The sequence below is a fragment of the Mizuhopecten yessoensis genome, unplaced genomic scaffold, assembly GCF_002113885.1.
Source record: "Mizuhopecten yessoensis strain PY_sf001 unplaced genomic scaffold, ASM211388v2 scaffold716185, whole genome shotgun sequence".
Taxonomy (NCBI): domain Eukaryota; kingdom Metazoa; phylum Mollusca; class Bivalvia; order Pectinida; family Pectinidae; genus Mizuhopecten; species Mizuhopecten yessoensis.
Window position 1 is genome coordinate 145262 of NW_018479990.1, and position 12976 is coordinate 158237.

The following is a 12976-nucleotide window of genomic DNA, read 5'->3' on the forward strand; positions in this document are numbered from 1 at the left end:
ACACTTTGTGTAACATGTGTTACATATTTTGCGATAAATAAAATATTTGTAGGGTTAATTAGAAATGCTTCTTTTCATTTTATTATTGTTGGTATCGTTCCGAACAATGCCACACACAAAAAAACCCGGAAAATATTAAAATTGACGAAAATTCAATTTTTTGGTATTTTTTCCAAAAAAGTCCCCAAACTATCGGAATGTTTAGATTTTCATAAAATCAACTCGATATAGTTGCATAACCATTATATGAAAGTTTCAACGAATTTTGCCGGTTAATTGTGAAAGTGTGGAGCCACCTTAAGCAGATATACTGCCTAATAAATGCATCACCTTTTGGGGAAAAAATCCTAGAGTTATTTCCCCTGACTTACACCCCGAGTTTGTTCTTTCCTACAGGGAGGTTGACGAGAATGACATGCAAGTTGATTGGATTATGACAATGAAGGAAGCCGATGTGGTCAAACAACAGCTGATGGCAAACCTTAATGGTCAAGACAAGGGACAGGTAAGGCAGAGGTTCAAGTTCAAGTTCTTTATTAACTTTAAGTCTTGCGACTTAACAGGCATGAGTGTCAGGGTGTGTAATGACTGCATGGTCAATAAACAGTGATACTGGATGCTGTTACCAAGGTGTGGTCATGGGGCTAGAAGTGACCTTTAGAATTGTTCAGGGTGATATAAAAAAAGGAACTGGCTGTAATCAAAACAGAAAAGTTGCATACCATTCAATTTTTTTTTTTTTTTAAATGTATTATATTTTAAGATATTTTATTGATAAACTAGCTGTGTTTAACTTTGAGGCACATCCTGTATTAATTCTGTCCTGCTTTGTGACAGATGAAGGCAATAGGTAACAGGGTATCTTAAATGAAGATATAGTGTAAGCTGAAATCCTTTGTTTTTTCTGTTTTTTCCTTCCCCATGTGATTGGAATCTACAGGATTTGTGTAACCGTTAATATTCGTGTATTGTTTGCACTCGTGTATAGTGCGCAGGTCCTTTTTGGGTGAAAAAACAACAATTTTTTCTTTTTTCTTTTTTCTTTCAATACTGATATTTTAATCTGGGGGGGAAAATGATAGAGAATGACAACAAAGCAAATAATCTGTTTAGATTACCAGCTCACTAATCTAAAATTCCATAGCATGCTTTAGTATATTAACTGGAATGTGTGATTAGAGGTTTTTTATGTTAAAGCCTGGTGATACAGTGGGGTTTATATAGAAGCTTGATTTGGGTTTTTATTGCAGGGAAACATTAAATATACTTATTAACCATGAATTTTAATCATGATAAACAATACATTTTGTTTTAATAATAAATTCTTAGACCAATTAAATCAAATTCACCTTCTGAATTTTGTTTTCAGAGCTGAATTTGATTGTTAATCACAGTTAAGGATTGACATAAAATTTTTTTATATTCTCCCCAATGAAATTTAAATTGTGCATGGTAGCTACGAGGCTCTTGGCTGTCAGCTGAGTTGATTTGTAGATTTTTGTGCATGTTGTTTTGTCCAGGGTAATATGTACCCTAGCTCTGGATCGGCCCTCACTATGGGGAGCCAAGGGTTGATAAGGAGCACAACCCCGCCCCTAGACATCCCCGTGGAGGAGGCGGAGGCAGACTACCCCATTGACGATGATGATGTAAGTCTGGGCGTGCTGTGATTGGCTGAACCCTCTGCCTCTGTGCTGTTCGCTGGTTCATCGCGTGAATAACGTGATCAATCAAACATGACATGCTTTTGAGTGGGAGGCTTGTACTGTCGTAGTGAAAAGAGTCGTTTTGTGTATATATAGATATATTTATTTTTTTTAAATTCTGAATGCACATCTTTATTTTAATGCACAGCTGCATATGTGTGGTATACTTTTGTTTATATATTTTTTTTTTTAGATTAGAAGTCTCCCCAAATATATTTTATTCAGAAATTGTCACAATGCTTTGGTGTTTAGGGCACACAACATTGAATAAGTCATTACTTCATCAAGGTCTTAAGTTACTGACATTTAATTCAGTCAATGAAACTGTTACAGACAATAAGGAAGTTGAGAAATTCTAAAATGGCTGCTAGACTCTTCAGTTTCTGACTTATATAGACTGGTGGTAATAATTATGTTTATGTGGTGCTCGGGTAAAGTTGGTATAAGTTTATTCTTTGTAAATGAAAAAAAAAAAACACTGCAGTGAATCTTTCAAGTCCAAGGTTTCGGATTTCTTTGATAATGTTTACATCAGAATTTCTGATGTAGTGATCCCGGTTTTCACAATTTCCTTTCTGTTGTTTGTACGATGGTTTCATACGTATTCAAAAGATTTATTGATGATGGATATTGTAAAAGACTAAATGATTAATGGTGAAGTATGAGATCACAGTTACTATTTATAAAAAAAAAATGGAAAAAATGACACAAATTTGCATCCCTGTGTCATCAGACATTTTGGAGTTTTTTCATAAAATCACACCAAAAAAACCTTGGAGTTTGTAATATTACTTATAGAGGTTGTGGTTTTAGTTTTTGGATGCAATCATTTCAGTAGCGGCATTTCAAGTTTTGGACCACTCCCTCATAATTTGTTATTTGCTATTATGTTATTATAATGGGTAACTCCTAACTGCTTTTTCTCTAAAAAAATAAATAAATTTACGTACAAAACAGTAATCCAGCTGTACTTGTTTAATAAACAAAGTTGCAAATCATTGTCTTCATTCATGGAAAGGTCAAACCATTTGTTAGTCTTCATTCATGGCAAGATCATGTGTTAGTCTTCATTCATGGCAAGATGATGTGTTAGTCTTCATTCATGGCAAGTTCATTTGTTAGTCTTCATTCATGGCAAGATCATTTGTTAGTCTTAATTAATGGCAAGATCATTTGTGAGACTTCATTCATGGCAGGATCAGTTGTTAGACTTCATTCATAGCAAGATCATTTGTTAGCCTTCATTCATGGCAAGACCATTTGTTAGTCTTCATTCATTGCAAGATCATGTGTTAGTCTGCATTCATGGCAAGATCACGTGTTAGTCTTCATTCATTGCAAGATCATGTGTTAGACTTCATTCATGGCAAGACCATTTGTTAGTCTTCATTCATGGAAGGATCATTTGTTAGTCTTAATTAATGGCAAGATCATTTGTTAGTCTTCATTAATGGCAAGATCATTTGTGAGACTTCATTCATGGCAGGATCAGTTGTTAGACTTCATTCATGTCAAGTTCATTTGTTAGACTTCATTAATGGCAAGATGATGTGTTAGTCTTCATTCTTGGCAAGATCATGTGTTAGACTTCATTCATAGCAAGATCATTTGTTAGACTTCATTAATGGCAAGATGATGTGTTAGGCTTCATTCATGGCAAGTTCATTTATTAGACTTCATTCATGGTAAGTGCTCTTGTTAGACTTCATTCAAGGCAAGATCATTTGTTAGTCTTCATTCATTGCAAGATCATGTGTTAGTCTTCATTAATGGCAAGATCATTTGTTAGACTTCATTCATGGCAAGATCATTTGTTAGTCTTCATTCATGGCCAGATCATTTGTTAGAGAAAAGTAATTTTGTTAAGAGGAGGAAAATAGATACATAACAATCTTAAAAAATTGTGTGAAAAATATAGAACCAAAACTTCATTGCTCTCGATTGAGGTATTGGTGACTGTAGACTGTTTCAGTGTTACAAAACTACCGGGACTTCATACTAAGAACAAGATCAAACGACAAATTTATTTAACTTATTATTAACCAATTAATTTTGTATATCTGTCAATCACAACAGACAATTTTGGATTTTTTTTTTCCTTTCTCTGTCGCTCGTTTCTTTGGACATAGATGTATGTCTTTTGTTCAACGTATCTCTACTGAGCTAATATTGTTCTAACACACAACAAAATAAATCTTCTGGTATCGTAAGTGATATAAAAGTGATAGAAATTATATTTTGCACACTTATAGATTATAAAAGTATATATATATATATATATAATGCTTACAAGTATATATAACAGGAAACTCACAGAACAATATTTTACTAATACATGTAACACAGTTTTAGATTTTTTCCCTTTTTGGTTTGTATGTATGACTATATTATCTTATATTATATTATATTATGGGTCATAGTTATGGGATTAATTTTGGAGCTTTTTGCAGAAGGCAGCAACTACCAAATCAGCACTTCTGCTAAAAGATTTATTTCAATACTAATATTGATAAAAATGATGATCGGGTTGCAGTTGATCAAGACTGACAAACAGCTAGATCTTCCAGTTTATTTCATTATTTAAAAGCCATTTAAACTGTATATGTTCATTTACTATGATATGATTAATCATTACATTCAGTCCTTTAACAATTGATTACATCATAGACAGTTCCTTCACAAACACAACTGATGTAGCACACACTCGTTTAAAAAACATACCTTGTCAAAAACCATATAGCCATTTTAACAATGCACAGATTACACTTTCTTCTCTTAGCAAGAAAATAACACCTCACTAAATCAATTTTTGATACAGTATGTAAAATATTAAGCAAGAAAATAACACCTCACTAAATATATTTTTGATACAGTATGTGATATTAAGCATGAAAATAACACCTCACTAAATCAATTTTTGATACAGTATATAATATTTAGCAAGAAAATAACTCTGCACTAAATCAATTTATGATACAGTATGTAAAATATTTAGCAAGAAAATAGCACCTCACTAAATCAATTTGTGATACAGTATATAATATTTAGTAAGAAAATAGCACCTCACTAAATCAATTTGTGATACAGTACATAATATTTAGCAAGAAAATAGCACCTCGTTGATTCAATTTGTGATGCAGTATGTAATACTTAGTTTATATATAGTTGATACATATTTTTTTTACTTATTAAGAAAACACCAATCACACTTGTTGTATTTTCCCCAATTCAGTTCCCCATCCACCGTTCTGAAGTTATTTCTATGGCCCCAATTGTAAAATGTGCTGAAAAAGACACTCTTAAAGTTATGTTGTAATAATAATATTGGAATTTATGGAATTTATGTAACTGGTTTTAAATTTTTCGAAATTCTTCTGACATGATTTTTCCTGATTGTTCGATGCCTCTATAACACATTAATTGCATGCATATGTTACCACCAAGTTGAATTGCATGACATTTTTTCCGTGAAAGGAAGTTTAAGTTTGTTTTAATAGGCACCCTCCTTTGATAAAAAGCTTTTCTATTGGAAAAAGGGTGGCACCCTATTTTTACATCAAATGTGTTGATCACAAAGACTGTTTTGTGCTTTCATTATTGTAAAAACCTTGAGGTACCAACCTATTAGTTCATTATGACAGAGTCAGGGCTATTATTGTTTTATGAACTAGAAAAGCATGTGGTAGGTGCTGTAAATGACATTATTTCTATGGATTATATAAAGGAAAATTGAGATTCTAGGTTACTGTGGCAAACAAGTTTGTATGCCCCAACCAGATAGCAGTGGAGAGGCCATTAACCCTTTAACCCCTATGTAACTTTAGTAGACTCTACCATGCATTGATCTGGATGAGTCCATAATAGTCTACAGTGGTGAAAGGGTTAAGTGTTTCGTCTTTTTGGTCTGTCTACTCGATGTCTTGGCCAGATTTTGAATTATACTTCTTTAATACGAAAGTCCTCAGTACATTGTGAAAAGTACTTCACCGTTTAATCAAAAGTAGGTCACTGTGACCTGTATTTTCTGTTTCTGGACTTTTGTTAGTGTTTGGGTTTAGCTCCATTCTTTGGTGAGAAATGCCATTAACTGTTTTCTACATCAAAACAGGAGCATTTATACGTGGAACAAATATATTCTAGTCTCGTCGACTTCTGTACGGTTTTTACTAAGGTTACATTCTACTTATGTATTGGTCATTTGTGCCAGAATTTTTATAATTTAGAATTACCAGAGTGTGGTTTATCAATATATGCATTCTTGTGTATCTTTCAAATTTGTCATTAATTACAAAGTGCAAATGACCAATCGTGAATTATATTTTGCGGCTTTGTTGTGGTATGGGAATCCTTAAAAAAGATTAGATACTTGTCGTAATAATTTTCATGTAGCAATTTCTTGTATACTTAAATCTCATGCAAACTATACAATCCTTAACCCTTTCCCCCCTATGTAACTATAGTCGACTCTGCCATGCATTGATATGGATGAGTCCATTATAATCTACAGTGGTGAAAGGTTAAGCACCTTGGGGTTTTAGTACAACAAGTACGGTAGTGCGGATCACCTATTTCAACATCCAGTCGGACTCTTCAGAATGAAATTTATAATTTGAAAGCTGTTATTTCTGTTAAAATGACCGAGATCGAGTCTTGACATCTCTATGTTATAGTTTATGCAATATAAACAGTGTCTGAAGTAATTGGGGAATTTTTGTTTTGCAATGTCTTGCTCTGATGTGTTTATTCAATTCTATTTGTATGGAGATAAACTTGTGTGTCATGAGCTATGCTGACTTGCAATGCATGAAATAGTCTTGATTGTGTAATCTTCTGTAACACAAATGTCTGAAAGGATTGGTAACCATTAGTGTCTGAAACTGTTTAACATTGAATGTGAACTGCAACACAAACTGAGTGGCTCTGCATGCGGTTAACAGCTAAATGCATGTTGTCTTACTTAGAACATGATACACGCCTCCCCAGCGGCAGTGACGTCGAAGGAGTCTGGGAAGCGACCCGCACCTCCTGCCCCGCCCAGTGGGGGGCAGGACGACTCCGTAAGTTGAGTGGCCGTAGTGTTGTAACAGGACTTACTATTTAGACCAGTGTTGTACCAATAACAGCTGTAGCCTGGTAACCCTGTGTTGTGTGCATTTAGTTTTATTCTTACGAGGCCAAATTAGTAAAACGAAGTGTTTCAGGTATTCTGCATTCTCACATTGTTATCTTACTCCATAGGGCACTTTTATTTTTAGAAGATTCTTTTTTTTTTAAACGTTTGTGAGTAATATAACTTTTTAGTACGGAACAGTTTGTCACCACATATGAAGAAAATAATTAAAACAATTTTCTTTGTCGTTGAATCTGCATAAATAATCTGCCGGTGTATTTCTTGGCCTTCTTACAATCACTGAATTGAATTATACTATTAATGTTAAGAAAAGCTCTTATCATTTTGTGGAATTGATTGTAGTTATCAGAAGCATTGTTTCTAGTTTTATCAAGATATCCGCCTTATGTGATCAGATATTAATTTATAACCAGTAATATTAATTACGGAATACTGATCCGATGTTAATTTATAACTAGTAATACGTAATTATGGAATGCTATTTTCTACCGCTGCATGACTTTCCCAGGATGCCACTTGAAACACATCATCCCCTGATTTGGTCTTGTGTTCTTTTCACCTAGCCAGTAACATCTGTATGGCATGTATTTTGATCCATATTATTTGTAATCTTAATTCTCTTGTCTCAGAGGTGTTAACCAGCATACACGTGTGTTGGACAATATCTCTATTTCTTTCTTTACTTTCAAATATCTATATTTTTCTTTACTTTAAAATATCTCTATATATTTTCTTCACTTTTTCAGAAATACTGTTGATATCAACAATTTAATTTTTCCTTTTTAGTCAAATAAGTCCTCTACACAAATTTGTGGAAGAGTTAGTTGGTTTAACCTGTTTTTATAGTCGTCTTTCTTCTTCTGTCTTTAAGTTTTCAAGCTCTTTTCAAAAAAAACTACCAGGTGGATTCTAGTGAAATGTCACACGAGTATTGATGGGCATTTGTAGTTGCACAACTTTGTTTTTATCCAAAATCCAAAATGGCCACTATGACAGACTTATGATCGGCTAGAACATTGAGGGTTATTTCTTGAGGTCAATTTAGTGGATATTCAATCTTACACTTAGTGAGAGGAAGATGTTGGAAGTAAATTTTAGATAAATCTACTGCAAAGGAGATGCTGGGATATGTTGAGGTTATCACTTCAAAACTATAAAACTTAGGAATCCACTCTCAGAATTAAAACAAGTGCTATTTGCCAAGTTGTGATATTATTCTTATTTTCCATCCTTCCTCAGATGCATGCATAAAGCATGTTCCTTGATATTAAACAGATTTCTTTTTAGGTCACCTGAGCTTTGCTCAAGTGACCTATTCCAATCGCTTTTCGTCCGTCGTCGTCCGTCGTCCGTCGTCCGTCGTGCGTCGTGCGTCGTGCGTCGTGCGTAAACTTTTACATTTTCAACTTCTTCTCAAGAACCAGTGGATGGATTTTTTTCAAACTTGGTCAGAATCATCCTTGGTAGATGAGGCTTCAAAATTGTAAAATTGGGATTCCTACCCCCACCCCTGGGGCCAGGGCGGGGCCCCAAAGGGAAAATTAATCAATATTTCAAAAATCTTCTTCTCCAGACTCAGAGGTACTACAGTGATTTTCTCTACGTGGAAAGAAAGATCATCAGGGGCTTTACTTAAATTGTAAATTTCAGGACCCCCGAGCTATCCGTTCTCCCTTGGGGAGGGGGTAAAGTTTACTATAGTTTATATAGGGAAATAACACTTTTGGGTATATTTTGACAACTTTCTGTAGGAAATTATTTTTACTTGGTGAGAATTATCCTTGGAGGTAGATGGTTTCAAATTGTAAAATTGAGATTCCTACCCCGACCCCTGGGGCCAGGGCGGGGCCCCAAAGGGAAAATTAATCAATATTTCAAAAATCTTCTTCTCCAGACTCAGAGGTACTACAGTGATTTTCTCTACGTGGAAAGAAAGATCATCAGGGGCTTTACTTAAATTGTAAATTTCAGGACCCCCGAGCTATCCGTTCTCCCTTGGGGAGGGGGTAAAGTTTACTATAGTTTATATAGGGAAATAACACTTTTGGGTATATTTTGACAACTTTCTGTAGGAAATTATTTTTACTTGGTGAGAATTATCCTTGGAGGTAGATGGTTTCAAATTGTAAAATTGAGATTCCTACCCCGACCCCTGGGGCCAGGGCGGGGCCCCAAAGGGAAAATTAATCAATATTTCAAAAATCTTCTTCTCCAGACTCAGAGGTACTACAGTGATTTTCTCTACGTGGAAAGAAAGATCATCAGGGGCTTTACTTAAATTGTAAATTTCAGGACCCCCGAGCTATCCGTTCTCCCTTGGGGAGGGGGTAAAGTTTACTATAGTTTATATAGGGAAATAACACTTTTGGGTATATTTTGACAACTTTCTGTAGGAAATTATTTTTACTTGGTGAGAATTATCCTTGGAGGTAGATGGTTTCAAATTGTAAAATTGAGATTCCTACCCCGACCCCTGGGGCCAGGGCGGGGCCCCAAAGGGAAAATTAATCAATATTTCAAAAATCTTCTTCTCCAGACTCAGAGGTACTACAGTGATTTTCTCTACGTGGAAAGAAAGATCATCAGGGGCTTTACTTAAATTGTAAATTTCAGGACCCCCGAGCTATCCGTTCTCCCTTGGGGAGGGGGTAAAGTTTACTATAGTTTATATAGGGAAATAACACTTTTGGGTATATTTTGACAACTTTCTGTAGGAAATTATTTTTACTTGGTGAGAATTATCCTTGGAGGTAGATGGTTTCAAATTGTAAAATTGAGATTCCTACCCCGACCCCTGGGGCCAGGGCGGGGCCCCAAAGGGAAAATTAATCAATATTTCAAAAATCTTCTTCTCCAGACTCAGAGGTACTACAGTGATTTTCTCTACGTGGAAAGAAAGATCATCAGGGGCTTTACTTAAATTGTAAATTTCAGGACCCCCGAGCTATCCGTTCTCCCTTGGGGAGGGGGTAAAGTTTACTATAGTTTATATAGGGAAATAACACTTTTGGGTATATTTTGACAACTTTCTGTAGGAAATTATTTTTACTTGGTGAGAATTATCCTTGGAGGTAGATGGTTTCAAATTGTAAAATTGAGATTCCTACCCCGACCCCTGGGGCCAGGGCGGGGCCCCAAAGGGAAAATTAATCAATATTTCAAAAATCTTCTTCTCCAGACTCAGAGGTACTACAGTGATTTTCTCTACGTGGAAAGAAAGATCATCAGGGGCTTTACTTAAATTGTAAATTTCAGGACCCCCGAGCTATCCGTTCTCCCTTGGGGAGGGGGTAAAGTTTACTATAGTTTATATAGGGAAATAACACTTTTGGGTATATTTTGACAACTTTCTGTAGGAAATTATTTTTACTTGGTGAGAATTATCCTTGGAGGTAGATGGTTTCAAATTGTAAAATTGAGATTCCTACCCCGACCCCTGGGGCCAGGGCGGGGCCCCAAAGGGAAAATTAATCAATATTTCAAAAATCTTCTTCTCCAGACTCAGAGGTACTACAGTGATTTTCTTTACGTGGAAAGAAAGATCATCAGGGGCTTTATTTAAATTGAAAATATCAGGACCCCGAGCTATCCGTTCTCCCTTGGGGAGGGGTTAACGTTTAATATAGTTTATATAGGGAAATAACACTTTTCGGTATATATTTTATATATTTTCAGCAGAAAATTGCTCAAACTTAGTCAGAATCATCTTGGGTAAATGAGAGTTTTACTTTGTAAAATTAGGATTCCTGCCCCATCCCCAGGGGCTAGAGCGGGGCCCCAAAGGAAACATTTACCAATATTTTCAAATTCTTATCCATTGATGACATGACAAGTATTGAATTTCACTTAGTTTACATGCTGATTTCCACATCACATCTAAACAATAAAATAAAGCTACCAGTATCTATGATATAACTCAGGTGACCGCTAAGGCCCTTGGGCCTCTTGTTATCTTTTAATTTATATTATGTAAAATATATTGTTCTAAGGACATTGATAAGAGATGTAAAACATCTAAAGGTTTAGGGCCGTAGCATCAGTGTCTTTACAAACTTTGCTTCTGTTTCTTCTCACTATTTGTTGTATCATACGAAACACAAAATCAAAACCTTTGATTATCTAAGATATCATTGTTTTACAAATAGCAATTAAGATATATCCATTTGGATAATCGTTTTTTTCTTCAGTTTTGATATTTCTTAATATATATGAAGGTGATTTTGTTTTCTTAAAATTTATTTCTTGATTAAAACAATTGGACAATGAATTATATTTACAGTTATGTAATTTTAAAGGATATATTATCCAATGCAAAAATCTTGTTAATCTGTGAGAATTATCTCCCCTCATTTTCACTTTTGTCAGATAGTTCAGGTTAGGCATTAACACAACAAGTGATAGGTTCAGAAAATGCATACATGTCATATGATATTTTTTTTCTATAATTAATTGAAAAACGGGTCTTTAAATGGATTTGAGTTTTGAGAGTAAGGATGACTCTTGACTAGTCAATGGTGTGTGTTTCTATAGTTCTGTGTTACTGTTACGTAGAATCGACACTCAAACTATGAGAAACGCCCTGCCCCCGCGCCTCCTGATAACAGAACGGTAATCAGTGCCTCGTACGACGACGTAAGTTTCGGACCAATAAAGAGAAGGTCTCTAGCTTTAATTTCATTTCGTTCACTGTACATATATGATTTTGCTTGAATTTTCACAGATATTTTACTAAAAAAATATCATAATATAGGGGTAGAGATATATAGACAATTGTTTTTATCAAAAAAATATTTATAATTTTCATCGTCAATCTATATTAACTGATCATGACATAATATTCTAAAATGAATTCTGAACTACTTTTTTTAGACAAAAACCTTTTGATATTTTGTAAATTGTGTGTGTTGTAACTAGGTGTTACATTGTAATTCACACATACAATGTCAACAGGTTATTATAAACAATGGAGGTAAAATGCCAGCCCTTGCCAGCAGAGGGACTGAAGAGTCTGTAAGTGGTGTTGTGTGGCACTTACACAGATTATAACCCCAGTGTTTCATGTTGATAGAAAATACTAGATGGAACTCAAGAGTTTTCATTAACAAATCCTATACTGTAAACATCAAATTTACATGCCGGTCTGACAAAGTTACACTTATAACCCGGAGATAAATTCACAGTTTTGGTTCATCTTGCTCATGTAGATGTGCATAATTTGTTGACGTCTTTCTCGTAAGTCTACTGCGATGTGATGAGTCTACTGCGACCTTGTGACAGGTCTACGGTGACCAAGTGATAAGTCTACCACGACCTTGTGATAAGTCTACCGCATCCCATGTGAATTACCACCATGTGTATAGTTTTACAAAGGAAATGTGAACTTTTCGTCCAGCAGTAAAATTTGTGTTTACAGTGAATTTTTCCCTTGGCATATTAATTGCTTTTAAACATATCTTATCTTATTTAGATTCATACTAGATGTTTAATCAGCTGAATTTTTGACATTATTCGCTTTCTTGCATTTTGTCAGCAAGTCGGTTTTCCTTGTACGTGTATATTCCATTTTCCTACTTACATTTTGTCGTTTTTGATACTTAAGGTGGCTCCACACTTTCGCAATTAACCAGCAAAATTCGTTGAAACTTTCATATAATGGTTATGCAACTATGTAGAGTTGATTTTATGAAAATCTAAACATTCCGATAGCCATGGGACTTTTTTGGAAAAAATACAAAAAAATGAATTTTCGTCAATTTTAATATTTTCCGGGTTTTTTTGTGTGTGGCATTGTTCGGAACAATAACAACAATAATAAAATGAAAAGAAGCATTTCTAATTAACCCTACAAATATTTTATTTATCGCAAAATATGTAACACATGTTACACAAAGTGTTTTTTATTGAATTTGTACGGATAAAAGTGATTATCTACAAGCTAAAAGTAAACAGGACACACAGATCTATACATATAGAATGGGTAATTGAACAAAATATACACAATGGCTTTAGAATTAATTTATTTGACATTTTACAATCACTTTGATCCGGGTGAGAGTTATCTTCCTTGAAAAAAATCGGAACTTTTTGCAGAGGGGTGACATTTACACAATGACAGTTGTCTCTGTTTACATATAACAAA

At 34.6% G+C, this 12976-nt stretch overlaps 1 protein-coding gene across 18 annotated transcripts in view; it reads left to right on the top strand.

Moving 5' to 3' along the window:
• LOC110441994 (serine/threonine-protein kinase 25-like) overlaps positions 1-12976 on the top strand; it is a 54961-nt gene that overhangs the window by 19124 nt on the left and 22861 nt on the right. For 11 of the 18 annotated variants that reach the window (XM_021485347.1, XM_021485348.1, XM_021485354.1 and 8 more), the window contains 5 exons: positions 397-505; positions 1521-1649; positions 6668-6763; positions 11389-11469; positions 11788-11847. In XM_021485347.1, the coding sequence (XP_021341022.1) occupies positions 397-505; positions 1521-1649; positions 6668-6763; positions 11389-11469; positions 11788-11847 (475 nt within the window). The remainder of the gene's footprint in view (positions 1-396; positions 506-1520; positions 1650-6667; positions 6764-11388; positions 11470-11787; positions 11848-12976) is intronic. The other 7 variants (XM_021485349.1, XM_021485357.1, XM_021485358.1 and 4 more) reach the window with 5 other exon arrangements.